The sequence below is a fragment of the Carica papaya genome, chromosome 9, assembly GCF_054855325.1.
Source record: "Carica papaya isolate Zhongbai chromosome 9, ASM5485532v1, whole genome shotgun sequence".
Classification (NCBI taxonomy): Eukaryota; Viridiplantae; Streptophyta; class Magnoliopsida; order Brassicales; family Caricaceae; genus Carica; species Carica papaya.
In genome coordinates this window covers 5,672,464-5,687,954 of record NC_142317.1, presented here as the reverse complement: position 1 = coordinate 5,687,954, position 15,491 = coordinate 5,672,464, and the positions used below count along the sequence as shown (strand labels likewise).

General features: G+C 38.2%; 1 protein-coding gene across 2 annotated transcripts; it reads right to left on the bottom strand.

The window, feature by feature from the left end:
- Positions 1-1,723: 1,723 nt before the first annotated feature.
- LOC110820358 (protein ROOT INITIATION DEFECTIVE 3-like) lies at positions 1,724-11,085 on the bottom strand. Of its 2 annotated transcripts, none has more exons than XM_088211554.1 (8): positions 10,426-11,085; positions 8,318-8,431; positions 3,793-3,926; positions 3,529-3,673; positions 3,235-3,437; positions 2,652-2,773; positions 2,314-2,540; positions 1,724-2,173 (listed from the first exon to the last, which is right to left on the bottom strand). In XM_088211554.1, the coding sequence occupies exons 1-8, from the start codon at positions 10,648-10,650 to the stop codon at positions 1,937-1,939; spliced, it is 1,407 nt and encodes a 468-aa protein (XP_088067680.1). In that variant the 5' UTR covers positions 10,651-11,085; the 3' UTR covers positions 1,724-1,936. The 2 variants fall into 2 exon arrangements, with proteins under 2 accessions (XP_088067680.1, XP_088067681.1); XM_088211555.1 differs by having other exon boundaries at positions 2,314-2,537; positions 10,426-11,084.
- Positions 11,086-15,491: the final 4,406 nt, after the last annotated feature.

Sequence of the window (15,491 nt, the reverse complement as noted above, 5' to 3'; positions counted from 1 at the left end):
TTGTTTTAGAATGCAGGGTAATAGGGGGCCGCACAACAAGTACAACTTCAGAACTTGAAGAGAGTTACATGTTTGGTCCACCTGACTGTTCAACTTGAGTTGATTTAGAGAATAAAGGAAGCTCAATCCGCCGATTCCACCCTAGCAGCTCTCAGGAAAGATGCAGAACAGGGAGTAAATTCAGAATTTCGAGTCTCTACGATGGGTTGCTTAGATTTCAGGACAGGGTATATGTTTCATGTGACAGTGAGCTAAAAAGGACATCATGATAAAGGCTCATAACTCAAAGTTTGTTATGCATCCCGAAAGCACTAAGATGTATGAAAGTATGCGACTCTGATTTTGGTGGAACGGGATGAAAAGAGAGGTGGTCGACTTTGTTTTCAAGTGTCTAGTGTGTCAGCAAGTCAATGCAAAGCATCAATGCTCAGGCGGGCTACTTCAGCCGTTACCAATTTTGAAGTGAAAGTGGAAACACATCACAATAAATTTCGTGACATGATTGCCTAGGGCACGCTCGTGACATGATGTCATTTGGGTAATTGTTAACCGATCATTATTTGTTTAGGTCAATGGCATTAGCGAATATGAGCCATTCATCTCGATTGATCTCGTCTGTCCGATCACGCCTAAGGATAGAATGCATCTGAGTCATTCATCCGCGCGGGATCGAATCTGGGTCGTTGGATCGCTACGCACGTGGATCACCCGCGTGGCACCGACATCAACGTGTTTTACCACGCGACATGCTCTGATTTGTCAGGACTGTTGATTGGGTCGTCCCATGTTGTCGAATTTTTTTTTTTTTTGCATTTTGACTTCCGTTTTTAATTTTTCTTTTAAAAACACATATCAAACTCAAATTTTCACTATTTTTTTTTAAATTACTTTTAATTATGTCCCTAACATATTTTTCTCAAATAATTTAATAAAATTTAATTAAAATAATTTTTTAATTATTTTTATAAATACTAAAATTGATTACGGACTAAATTTTGAATCCGAATATTATAACCAAAATATAATACGTATCCAACTTAGATTCACATAGCACTACCATAAATAATATTAGTAGGCATCAACAACGAGAGATCAAATCAAAAAATTTGTAAAAGTATGGGTTCCAAAATTATAAAAAAAAAAAATTAACACACATACCAATGTAGATATTTTTAAATAGTATAAAAACTAATTTAATAATTTAACGGTAATAATAATATGGGCAGATGGACATGATTATGAATTAATTTATTTTTATAATTTACTCTTTTAATTTTAAGAATAATAAAATCAATCTTTTCAATTAAATAAAAATTTTAATGTTTGTTCAAATACTAATTTTAAAGAAGAATATGAGTAAAATAAAAAAAAATGAATAAAAAATAATAAACCTGTAAGTAGTGTTGAAATATTAATAAAATTTCTCACTCATGTCATAAGTAATAGTCGATTTTTTTTCCCTTAATATCTTAACATTTTATTAAAAATATTGAGATACAAGCTATATAAGCATGCCATTTCATTGTATTCATGAGATTACTTAAAAATATAAAACCAATTGCTAAAGCTATAGAAGTATTAAAAGAGTAAATGTGAAACTTCTTTTAAAATATAACTAAAATTGTTAAATACTAGATGGGTAACAAATTATATTTAATTATGGAGATTAAATAATTAAAAGATTAATGAGTATATTAGTCAGATAATTAATTCTAACCCCAAAAAAAAAAAATGAACTTCCAGTAGATAATTTTAGAATATCAACAGGCAGGGCCTTTCTATCTTGGCTCTAAAAACTGCACAAAAAGACAATTATCTGGTAGATCAAAGAAATAGAGAAATTCAGAATTGGTGCTTGATTTTCTCCTATAAGATATGTTAATGTTACTTACAATGAATTTAGAACTACGAAGAAACTAACTGGAGGATTATGAATTTATGATTGCTGGTCTCTTCCGGATTGAGTTTGGACCTTGAACTTCTTTCTCTGTTTGGTTGGGGAGACTGAATCCATCTCGTCAAGCCACATAAATCGGAGGTACATCAGGTCTAATAAACGACACTGCAAATGTTTGTTCATCTCCATCACATGCTTTGTCATGTTTGTGGCCCATGTTCGCTGCTCCATGCATGTTTCTACTTTCACTTGCATGGCCGCATGTGTGCGTTCTGGCTGTTAAACATTCCAAAAAGAAAAGGGTATCTTTTAGCCAAAAGCAATTTAGTTACAAGAATAGCATGCATGATGAAACAAGAAACAGTAGTAAAGTTAGCAAGGAATATAATTCAGTGTAATATGTATAGAAAAGAAACCTTTGAATCAAATAAATGTTGATCCAGCAAACTGGTTTTCTGGAGGCCAGCAGAAGTATGGTTGCCTTTGAGGGAAGAAAATGGAGGGAGGGAAATAATTGTTCCATTGGCTGAGTTAGGCCTCTGAGGATACTTCTCCAGCAAAGAAATGCGATACTGATTTGAACTTCTTTGATGGTTTAATAACACGGACCGAGGAATTATAACCGTGTTAGTTATCGCACCTACTTGAAAAATAAACGGAGTAAAACAAGTTACACGTTTTGCAGAAGTTAGAGAGGGATGATGCAATTGAATATATAATTTTAAACTAAAAAGTTATGGAAGACTGTGGTTACCCTTTTGATGGTTGAATCGTCGAATGATCACCTGGTTATTGACATCCCAAAGGCAGACACTGCAATCTTTAGATGCAGATATCAAACCTGATTTACTGAAGCTCATTGCAATGATAGATCCTCTGCCCGTCCCCCACCAAAAAAGCAACAATTCTAAATCAATAAATTGAATTATTGAGAACATACAGATGAAATTTCAACAAAGGGTTTGTAAGCTACTGACTTTTTTTTTTTTTTTGAAATAAAGCAAGCCATTGATACACATATATGAACCAATTAGAGCAAGCAAACAAGTGGTTAACAAGAAGATCTAGAAAAGGCAAAACATTATGAAACCAAGCTGAAAGCTTTTGGCTAAATACTTTGCTGGCAGTTGAAACTAGACAGCAATAGGATGTTTGATTCCTCTTGAAACTTATTTAATTTGCAAGAAAAATGTTTAACAATTGGGCAGAAAAAACTCAAAAAGATTCAAATTCATTATTTCCTTGATCACTTGCATCAGGAAGACGAGTTAATCTTTGTGAGATTTCAATCTGCAATGGATATCAAGAAACTTCGAGCACCATACATTACACATTACTTGTGTCCTTTTAGCACAACTGGCTGATTATCTGTGACAGAGAAAGGGTCCTCCACCCGTCCAATATCAAGCTCATCAACAAATATACTTCCATCTATACTGCCAGAAAACAGGACTCGCTCTCCTGGATGAAGAACAATTGCAGTGATTGCTACTGGATAAACTTGAGTTTTTATTGGGATTCCTGAAATTTGATCCCAAACCTACAAGAGTTGGAAAACCTTAATGTGAAAGGAAGTGCCGATATTAAGACATAATTATTGTACTTTGAATTATAATGGGTATTTTACCAACCTTGCATGTCCCATCAAGGGAGCTTGATACAAAAGTCGCACTTGCACTGGGGGACATGGTTAGCAGACCAGTTATAGAGGATGTATGCTCCAATGAACAATGCAACAACAAGGGCAAGGATCCAGAATCCTCCATGTCTAGCAAACTTCCATCAATTTATTAGAATAACGCATAATTCAAATGTGCAGTTTATTTTTAAATCTTGCATTGGTATCAACTAGAAAAAATATGAAGAGAGAGCTAGATAGAAGGACTATATTTTACCTAATCATAGACCACATGCAGAGCATACCATCGTCTGAACTAGATATGAGAATGGAGCCATCATCTGAGAAGGCCATGCACTTCAAACATTTATCATGAGCAGCCCATGCTTTAAGCAATCGTCCAGTAGAAACCTGCAACTTACCTCTACAAGAATTAGAATGGGATAACATTATCCTTTCCCATGCATAAAAGAACTCAATGCATACTCTCTCAAAGGGTTGACATTTTTCTGGTACATTCGTGTTGTAGTTTTTTTATCTTCAAATCAGTTTTTAGTCAAATATTTGACAGTTTGAGAAAAACTTGTATCAGTGAACAAACTGCTTTTGAAATGTTTTATATTATGTCAAGATTAGTAAGGCTAGTTTACTTCGTATTTTTTTTCTGTTTGCCTCATTTCCTCTTCTTCTCTTCTTGGTTACACATTTAACAAGTGATCATGTAAGCCGGTGAGTATGCGACCTATCTCAGTCACTTTGTGCTTTTAAAAGTTGCAACTTACTTTCTGTATTTAGGGTTGTTTTGGCAGTAGGGTTTTGATTTGTGAAGTTGAGATGAGAAACTCAGGGCAACATGATAAATTGAGTTCAGCCTCTAATACCAAATTGATGTGAGACAAATAGAGTTTGAAGACAACAAAAATAAAATATATTAAGACCCAAAATTGAAGATGCTTAGAGACAAGAGCTCCTTTATTGAAGACTCAAATGACTTCTAAAGAATGTCCTAGCTAGAGCTTATAGATGTTCTTCAAGCAAGAGAATAGAATGTATTGAGACTGCACAAATCTATAGAAGATGCCTTTGTGACAAAAAACAAAGGCAAGGCTCAAGAAAGTAATGCTGGAAATAAGGAGGTAAAGAAAGAAGGAAAAGCAGGAAGGAAGTATCAAATTTCCTCCATGTGCAAACTGCAAGAAAACCAACCATTCACAAAAATATCGTTGATTTAGACTCGTCTGTCCACTGTAAGCCTTGTAAAGGGTTTGGACACCTGGAAAAATGTACAAATCAAGAAAGATCCACGGAGAACAAAAGGCTCAAGCAGTTGAAGATCAGGGCAGGAAGAAGAAAAGCTCTTTGCGACCACATGTTACTCAACCAGCTCAAGCAACAAAGCTTGGTTGATTGACAGTGGTTGCAATCATCACATGTCACTGGATCAAGGCCTGTTTCAAAAGCTGGACAGAACCTATGACTCAAGGATCAAGATAGGCAGTGGAAGTATTTGGAAGAAGAACGAAATGGAGATGTGGCTTTGGAAACTCTATCAAGTATGAAAACTATCTTTTGTCAGCTGTTAGTATCTCAGCTTAATCAGAATTTGTCGATTGTAGAGCAAATGCTTGAGAAAAACTATTCGTAGTATTCAAGAACAAATCTTGCATTGTAGCGGATCAAGTGGGTGAAAATTGATCTGTTAGAATGAGATGTAGTAATTTCTCTTCGCATTTGAATCATGAACATGAAAATGTAGAATTGCTAGATGATGCTGCCTTTTGGTAGAAAAGGCTTGGAACTGCAATGTGCAATCTCTAAAGACCTGCATAAGAAAGATTTTGTGGAAAACATACTTGTCCGGAAGGAGTTATCAAGGACTTGTGAAGTATGTGAACTTGGGAAAGATTTTCGAAAGAATCAAGCATCGAGAGCAACAAAATGTTGCAGCTCATTCATATAGATCTGCGTGGAAACAAGTATTTCTTGATAGTTATAGATGACTTTCCAAGGTTCTACTAAGTGTATCTTTTGGAACAAAATATTGGTGGCAAATCAGAGTGGTGAGAAGATAAAAGCACTAAGGTCCAATAATGCAGTGCACAAATGATAAATTCAAGAAATTTTGTGAGGATGCTGGAATTCTGCACCAACTCAGAGCTCCTTGGACACCTCAATAAAATGGGGTAAGTTAAAGAAAAAACATAACTAACAGAGACGGCCAGGTGTCTAATGTTTGGAAAGAAGTTGCCCAAGAGATTTTAGGTAGAAGTTGTAAATGTGGCAGTCTATGTGCTTACTAGATTAACTACAAAACCTTTGCAAAACAAGACACCCTATGAAGCTAGGAATGGAACCAAATCAACCATGGAGCACCAGAAAGTGTCTGAGAGCATCTGCTATGAGCATGTTCCGGATGTCAAGAGGAACAAACTAGAAGAAATAGCCCAAATTGGGCATCTTGCTAGGAAGAAGCAGAACTGCCAAGGGATATAAGGTGTTTAAACTTCAAACTGAAAAGGTAATGGTGATAAGGAACACAGAAGTGGATGAAGGAGCACACTCAAATTGGAACAAAGGCAGAGATTGAGAAGGAACCAATTTATATTGAGAGACAATGAAGAAAACCAAGATTAGCTGCAGAGGAAGAGAGATCAGATTCTGATAATGAGACAGATCCTGATTTTTCAGTACGAGGAACAAGAATTCTGCAGTATATTAATGGAAGATGTATCCTTGCTTTAATGAAGTCAGCCAGTGTTGAGGAACTAAGATGATGTAAATAGAAACCTGCTATGGGGGAGGAAATGAAGATGATTCAAAAGAATAAGACATGGGTGCTCACTGCCAGGCCTACTGATGAAAAGGTCTATAAGGTTAAAATGATTGTTAAACAAAGCAAAATTCTGATTGTTCAATCAACATACTCAAGGCAAGATTGGTGGTGAAGGATTATGCCCAAGAATTTGGAATTGACTTCACGGGTACCGTTACTCCAGTGGCAAGGTATAATACAGTTGAATTAATCATTTTGTTTAGCTAAACTGAGGGGCTAGAAGATTCATTAATTTGATGTCAAGTCAACCTTCTTGAATGGCTACTTGAAAGAGATCTATGTTGAACAGCCACCTGGTACTGAGGCTAAAGGGAAGGAAGAACATGTATACTTGCTCAAGAAAGCTTATATGGGTTAAAAGAGGCTCCAAGAGTTTGGTATGGTAGAATTAACAACCACCTCTCATGCACTTGAGATTCAACAAGAGCTGTAACAAAGTCACTCTTTATGTGCAGCAAGATAGGGGTGATGTTCTAATCATCTCTCTGTATGAGGTTGCCAAAAGGAGTAACGAGCTCATGGTGGACAAATTCAAAGATAAAATGCAAAAAAGCCTCTGGAATGACAGACTTTAGAGAGATGTCTTATTCCTTTGGAAGGGAGGTGCATTAATTTGATGGAGGCACTTTGTTCAACTAAGATAAGAATGCAAAGGAAATTTTGAGAACGTTTGGCACGAAGAAATATAAAGCCATTTGCACCCCTCTTGCTCAAATGAAAAGCTAAGCAAGGATGATGAAACAGTGAACATAATGTTGGAGTTTACAGAAACTTGGTGCTACTTGTTCAATTTGACTGCCACCAAGCCTGATATTATGTTTGTACCAAGTTTATTTTCCAGGTTCATGCAATCTCCAAGGGAACTACACTACAAAGCTGCAACAGACTGCTGAGGTACATTTAAGGAAAATGTTGATTGTGGCATCAGATTTAAGAAGATTCTACTGTAACGTTATGCGGATTTACCGAAAGCCAGTGATTGGGCTAGATCTGTGGATCTGCCTGCAGATGATACGAAGAGCACTTCAGGCTATGTTTACCATATGGAATCATGAGTTTTCAATTGGAATTCAAGGAAACAAGAAATTGGTTGCACAATCATCTGCAGAAGCTGAATATATAGCTGTTGTAAATCAAACCATTTGACTTAGACATTTGCTTGCTAATTTGGATCAGAAGCAAGTCATGGTGTACTACTATTTTTTATGATAATCAATCTGCCGTAGCTCAGTGTTCCAGGGAAAAAACCAAGCACATTAAGATAAACTTTCATTTTGAGAAGCTGAAAAGGAGGAGGAAATCAGTTTACTCCATTGCAGTTCTGAAGAGCAACTGACTGGTGTAAGTCAGTCCTTACCAATCCACTGCCTAAGTACAGATTTGAGATCCTAAGGAGAATACTTGGCATTGTTAGCTAAAATTTCCAAGGAGTGTTTAAGGGCTGATAGTTTGCTGTTGATTCATATTTAGTCTTTTATCACCAAATCAGTTTTTGGTCCACTGGTTTACAGTCTGTGTAAAAGTTGCATTAGTTAACAAGCTGCATTTGGAATGTCAATGTTATCTCAAGACTAATAGGCTAATTACAAAGTATTTTTTCTGCTTCTGGAATGTAAGTGCTGTCATCGACAGCATCCTTGCATGCTGATATTTAAGTTTTTCCAACAAAAGAGAAATATTAGTTTTGCTTCATTTTTCCTTCTTCTCTTCTTGGTTACACATCCTACACTTTCCAGGAAAATTAAAGGAAACATAACATAGCACATGCACAAACTAATACAATGATGGGAGAGATATGGCACATTGATGATTTTGATACTGGAGTGTGTAATCTAGTTGCTCAAACTTCCCATGGAGGTATTTACCATTGGCAGGCAGCTTTGACTACAAGATAATGTTCCTAGTGGAACTATAGAGGAATTTTTTTTTTTTTTTAATTTTCAAAATGTTATAAAGGGTGCCTACTTACCTCCCAGAGATAAGCATTCCCAGAAGGAGACCCACCTGCTAGATATACACCATCCCGTGTGCTACAAAGTGGCCCGATAGCCTCCATAGTGTAGCTCCTTATAGGTGAATGAGGCTGCCAATTGAATTACACAAATGCAAACATGAAAGTTTTTCTGATTAAAGAGAGTCATATTTCATTATAACTTCTGCATTTCTATCCTCAAATATTAGAATAAATACAGAAAGACAAAATGCATTGCTACATTTCAAGCTAATGGCTCAATCACATGAAAATCACATCATGTTTAGCTAGTTTTAGTTATTTCAAAAAAAAAAATTAGCTAGTTTTAGTAATTTTATGATGTACTACAATGTAATTAATTTAGTACCACAATGTGATATAATATTTACATAGTTGAATGCAGTTTTAATTGTAATCACAATTACATTATAAGTTTGATTACATGATTATATGTGGAAACAAACAAGTTAAACGATTTTAACGACAATAACTTTGACAATTGAAGGGAACCAAACATGTTAGGGTGTGTTTAGAACTAAAGGTCTGTTTGGCACAGTTTGTGCTTGTGCTATGTCCTAATAAAAGTGTTTTAAAAATAACTCTCAGTAAACGCTACTTTAAGGTGAAAAACAGTATAGTGTTTAGTAAAATTTGCCTTGAAAAAATGCTTTTAACACAAATATGGGGTATAAAGTTAATAGTAAAAGTTGAAATCAAATTTTTTTCTAAAAATTGTTCCAATATTTTAAATTATTTTGAAATATTTATTTTACTTTAATTATTTTGTTTATTTTATCCAACATATATACTAATTTAAATTATTATTTAGTTTTAAAATAGACATTATTTAAAAATTTATAAAAGAATAAATTATTAATAATGGAGTAATATTATGTCTTTATAATAAAATTATTAATAATGAATTAATATCATATTTTTATTTTGAAAAAATTAAATTTACTAATTCATAAAAGATATAATAATAAGAATGCACTTATTGAAAATATTATTGATGATAATACAAGTTATTTCTCAAAGTTCAGCTTCTGATTTCACTTTCATGGAAGCAAGATAGAAAGTTTCCTTGTAACTAAAAACACTTTTGTTTTTTAGCATTTAGCCAGGATTGTGATTTTTAAGAAATATAAAACCAATGTGTCTTTAGAATAACTAAATTTCCCAAAATTTGCAAAACTCATTTGTTTATCTTAGCTCCTATATTTTGATATTGATGTATGGTTCCCGCTGCACCAGAGAAAACAATAGTAAAAGTAAATCAATTCGAGAGCCAGATACTGCAAAAACATCTAAAGCTTTTTTTGCAGAATTTATTTGTTTATCTTAGCTCCTATATTTTGATATTGATGTATGGTTCCCGCCGCACCAGAGAAAACAAATAGTAAAAGTAAATCCATTCGAGAGCCAGATACTGCAAAAACATCTAAAGCTTTTTTTGCAAAATTCATTTGTTTATCTTAGCTCCTATATTTTGATATTGATGTTTGGTTCCCGCCGCACCAGAGAAAACAAATAGTAAAAGTAAATCCATTCGAGAGCCAGATACTGCAAAAACATCTAAAGCTTTTTTTGCAAAATTCATTTGTTTATCTTAGCTCCTATATTTTGATATTGATGTTTGGTTCCCGCCGCACCAGAGAAAACAAATAGTAAAAGTAAATCCATTCGAGAGCCAGATACTGCAAAAACATCTAAAGCTTTTCTAGCAATAGCTTGAGCAACCATGTCGTTTGAAATCAAAGCAAAATCCAACAGTAATCTAAATGACAGTAAGCCCTTCTTCTCCAGATTTGCGAAATTGACATGGACCATTTTCAAAAGGTGAATCAAATTAGTCAATTGAAAGATTAGTGTCGAACTCTGGATACTACCCTTTAACCTGCATCAGCCCATAAATTTATCTACATTTATGTATTACGCACACGCTGTCATCGATCAATTTAAACCTGCTAACATTCCATCTCGCAATTGACACATCGATTTCAGAAAAACAGTCAACAAATTTGGTAAACAATCGTATTGCAACTCCCCAAATTAGTGTTCAAAAGAAAAAAGTTACAGAACTGAATTACATTTTACTCACTTACCTTGTTCAAGGACCAGATAAAAACAGCTCCACCACCCATGGACCCATGCCTGTTGACCTGAGAAGCTACAATAAACTGGTTTCTCAAACACAGTAACCCGTGAGGAGAAGCCGCGCAGGTAGGTATGTGAAGGAGCTGGTCTCCTGAGTCCACATCCCATACTGTGACCCCAATCCCCATACTCCTGTCACTGCACACCACTAAAGCCTCTCCTCCTTTCCCCATATTTCTCAACCTCGTTCTCCGTCTCTTGCAAAATTAAGATACGCCCATACGCAGATATGGCCGTAAGCTATGTATATATAAATGTGTATTTATTGTGTTTATGGATGAGGAGAAGGAGGTTGGTTGAAGCTTTGCATGCAATGGCGAAGATGCTTTGAGAGGAGTCTCGGGTTGATTGACACTTGGCATGTTATTAGGGTTCGCAATTCACAAAGAAACAAAATTAGTTGGAGAACTTTTGCAGGTATCTCTCCTCTCTGCTCTTTCTCATGATAAAGATTTGACGGAGAAGGATGATGATGACGACAGGAGATTGAGTGAACTGAAGTGGATCGGGTGCGGTGGAGAAGTCTCGTTCATTCTCTGATTGAAAACTTCGAATTGAAAGATTTGGAAAAACCTGTACAATTTTTTCTTAATTGGTTATGTTATGTTAAAATGAAGAATTTTTAAGAATTTACTTCAATTTTTATAATTAATTTAAATATAAAAAATAAAAAGTAGTGTAAAATGTTGAAGATTATATAGAAATTATAATTTATTTATTAATTAATTTAAATTCAAATAAAAGTTTATTTTTAATTATATTTAATATATATTTATTTTTTAAATTATTATATAATTTTGGAGAGTTTATCTTTTAACGAATTTAATTTATATTTATTTTTTATATTGTGATAAATTATTTTTATAATACTCGATTTAAATGTACGTTTATTTAAATATAAATTATTAATTTTTTAGATAGTAAAATCAATTAAAATTTAAGATTTTATTTATCTTTAAAAATCTCAACAAATAGTATCAGAGTTTTTATTGATCATAAGTATATAAGAAAAAAATATAGATAAAAAATAAGTGAGTTTCATACTTTAAATATTACATTAAACACCTTTTATTTTACTTCAACTCCTATTTTTACATTGAAAATTTATCAATTGTACGCTGTAAAAATTAAAAACATATTTATAATTTTTTAATTTACGAGATATAGTTGAAAATGATGGGAAACTCCCATAATTGATATCTCATCTAATTACACTCAACTAAATGGTCATAATGAAGATAAATTTAATATGTGTAAAGCAAAAATTTATGTTTTTCACTTTTTAAAATAATTTTTATTAATATTATAACTTGTGAAACTCTAAAAGATATATAAAATTTGTTTAAAACTAAATATTTAAGTAATGATTGTAGCACCCGGAAAGGAGGAGAAAAAAAAAAAAAAAAAAAAAAGGCGGCCACGTCAGCAGCCACGTCAGCAGGCCCGGTCAGCAGTCCCGGCCAACCAGGGCCTGCCACGTGGCAAGACCGCGTCACTCCAAAAGGAGCCACGCTGGCGATCCGCGTGGGTGCGATCCGACGGCCCAGATCAATCACGCGATCGGACGGCCCAGATTCAATCGCACGGACGGCCCAGATTCAATCAAAAACGAACGGCCCAGATTAAAACAAAATGAACGGCTGTGATCAAAAGGCAAGGGGTTATAAATAGAACCTCCACACCAGACCACAAACCCTAGCCGCCAGCCGCTCGCCGGAGAAGACGAACCAGAGGCCGACCGCCGCCACCCGCCGCCACTCGCCGCCGCACCGGGGAAATTTCCGACCGCCGATCGAGGTAAATTTCATACCCCCGACTCGTTTTTCCCCACTGATTCCTCCTATGGCCAAATCGAAGCCGAAATCCCGGCCAAACGGCCGGAATACGCGGCCGAAGCCCAGCGGCACCGCCGCGCCCCCTCTCGGTTTTTGCCTCCGACGAGGCCCTTCCCGGCCTCCGTTCGATGCAATTTTTATATCACCGTGATCACCATTCTTTTCTCTACAGGTTGACCGAAGCCAAATCACCAAAACACGAACTTCGCCGGAGAGTCGCCGTACCCGAGAGCGCCGCCGCCGGTAAGCTCCGTTTTTCCGTGATTTTTTGGCCCCCCGAGGGCCCTAGGGTTGTTTTCTGACAAGGACCAATGCGAGTGTGGCCGAATTCGGCCAAAAACGGCCGAAAACAGTCAACCCGAGGCGACTCGCCGCCGCCAGCGGCGGCGCCGTCGCCGGAGCACGGCGGAGCCGCCGTGCCGGAGTTGCGATTTGGGCCGAAAGAGGCCCTGGGCCTAATTTGGATTTTTTTTGGAACCCGTGCAGGTACTGTGAGCGTGTTTCAGTTCCCCGGGAAAAATTCAGGGGAAAATTAGGGACAGCCTGCAGGCGCACTGTGAATCGTATTCGGATCCCGAAAACAGGTAAGGACCCCTCACCTTATTTCCTATCACGGTATTAAAGTTCAAAATGATAAAACGGTATTTCTTGAATTAATGCATGTGTGAAATTGCTTAAGGTAGCTAATGGAGCCCGAGTCTAGTGTGATTGGTGGTTTACTGTTATTTGGCCTGTTTACAGCTTTAAATGCAGAATGAGGTTTGATGTGTTCATTTTACAGATTTGTGTGCATGTACTACGTTTTTATTAATTATGGGTTGAATGACTGAAAAACTGATACTGTATGTTGTCTGTTTGGTATGAATTACGATTTGCTTGTTTAAATGTGAATTGATGATGCTGATTGAGGAAAAGGAAAAATGAAAGATTGTGTAAACTGATAATTGTATTATGGGGGTCAGCCTGACTAGATATCCTGGGAGATGGTGGACGGACCGGGTCCGTAGGGAACCCTACCGGGATTGTGGTCTCACATGCCGGACGGGGTATGGAGATCTTATGGTTTTGGCGCCCATACCGGACGGGGTATGGGGACGGCCCGTTTCACCCTCATACCGGACGGGGTATTGAGGTTTATGGTTTTGGCGCCCATACCGGACGGGGTATAGGGACGGCCCGTTTCACCCTCATACCGGACGGGGTATTGAGGTTCATGGTTTTGGCGCCCATACCGGACGGGGTATGGGGACGGCCCTGGAAACTGATTATGAATGTTAAAGGTTAACGGGTAGCGGAACCCCTATGGACCCCCACGGATACTAGTAGGCTGGTAAATGAGAAAAAGATATGTTGTACAATGATTGAATTACAAGAGGCGTGATAAGTGTTATGTTTTACAGCTTAGATTATTCAATGATTATGATAATGTTATTGTTTTTCTCATATTGTTTTCATAAATTCCACCAAGGTAAGTGGATGGTCAAAGTTTTATTATTGATAAAAGGTTTTGTTGTTAATAAACGAGTTTATTGTAAATTATGCTCCATTGGTCTTTTTGTGGTTTTTTACCCACCTTTATCTCCGTGACGGTGAGATATCGTGATGTTCTTACTGGGCTAGTGTAGCTCACTCCTTAATTAACCATTTCAGATCAGGAAGACATGGTTCCCGAGCCCGTTCCGCAGGAGGACGACGAAGGGGATGCCTAGAGACTCTGTAGTCATACGCATAGTTTTATTTTCGAGTTTCCTTCTTAGTTAGTTTAATCTTTTATATCTTAAGTACGTTTTTGGTTTTTCGTGTAAGGGATGTTAAATGAAATTTTGATCTCGCTTCCGCATTCGATATATTTAAATACTCATTTCATTTTAATATTTTCCGGGGCCGTTACAGTTGGTATCAGAGCCGCATTTCCTCGGACCCATCCCTTACACTATAGTCCTTTAAAGAAATACTCACCGATTGGTCGTTACTCAACCATTCCTTGTAAATGCCGGTACACAGAAATGAGGAGAGGAAGGCCCCCACTAAACCGAGCGGCCCAAGATAATTCACTTCGGGAGGATTTGGACAGATTATATGAGATGGTGGAAGCTCTCGTAGCTGCTCAGCGAAGGCAAGAGGAGAGAAGGGAGTTACCCGGACCTCCTCCGCTAGCGCAGGTTGAGCCCCCGTTACAGCAGGCTGATCCCGAGCCACCCCGGCAGGAGCCTGTTCCTCCACAGTACCACCCGGCACCACAGCCGCGGTACGACCCGGTACCACAGCCACGGTACCAACAGGTACCGCCACAGCACATTCCAGTGCCCCTACCCCATCAGCAGGCGCCACCACAGGGTCCCCCAGTTCACCCTCAGCCGGCCCCAGTTCCTTTACCTCGGGACCCCGCTCCCTCCTTGATCGACCCTGGCTTCATAGAGAGGTACAGGAGACTGAACCCTTCTACTTTTTCGGGGGAATCCTCTTTTGAAGAGGCCCAATACTGGCTAGCGGAGACTGAGCGAGCCTTTGAGACCTTAGGAGTAATTCCTGAGCAGAGGGCTGCCATTGCCTCCTACATGCTGGTAGGGGAAGCAGTACGCTGGTGGGAGCTCAAGCGGGCCACCCTGCCTGTACCAGTTACTTGGGAGCAGTTCCTAGCGGCTTTCCATGCGGAGTATCTCCCTAAGCACATCCAACATTTAAAGGAAATTGAATTTGCTCAGTTGGTCCAGGGTAATATGACAGTGTCGGAGTATGCCCGCAAGTTCCTGGAGCTGGGCCGACATGCCCCGGAGACATTGTTGGATGAGGGCCGAAAGGCCAGGAAATTCCAGTGGGGTCTCCGCCCGGCGATCAGACAGCACTTGTTGGTGATGGAGCTCGAGACATATTCGGCAGTCCTGGCAAAGGCGCAGATCATAGAAAGGAGCTTCGACACCCGCCCTCAGCTAGCGGGAAGTTCCCGACCTTCAGCCCCGCTCCGCAGGCCAGCGCCTACCATGCCGGTCCAACCCAGCAAGAGACCCAGGCCTGCCGCTCAGGGCCCTCCTCAGGCTATGGGGGCAGCTCGTGGGAAGATCTGCCAGTACTGCGGCAGGGATCATGGGGACCGACCCTGCTACCGCCTCAACAACACCTGTCGCATATGCGGCAGTGCCCAGCACTATGCGAGGGAGTGTCCTAGGAACCAGAATCAA

Excerpts from the sequence above, each read along its gene's own strand:
- LOC110820358 (XM_088211554.1), bottom strand. The coding sequence starts at position 10,650 with ATGGGGAAAGGAGGAGAGGCTTTAGTGGTGTGCAGTGACAGGAGTATG. Across the intron at positions 8,432-10,425 it reads TTATCTGGTCCTTGAACAAG|CCTCATTCACCTATAAGGAG; the intron begins GTAAGTGAGTAA and ends TTCAATTGGCAG. Across the intron at positions 3,674-3,792 it reads TGCATGTGGTCTATGATTAG|TTTGCTAGACATGGAGGATT; the intron begins GTAAAATATAGT and ends AATTGATGGAAG.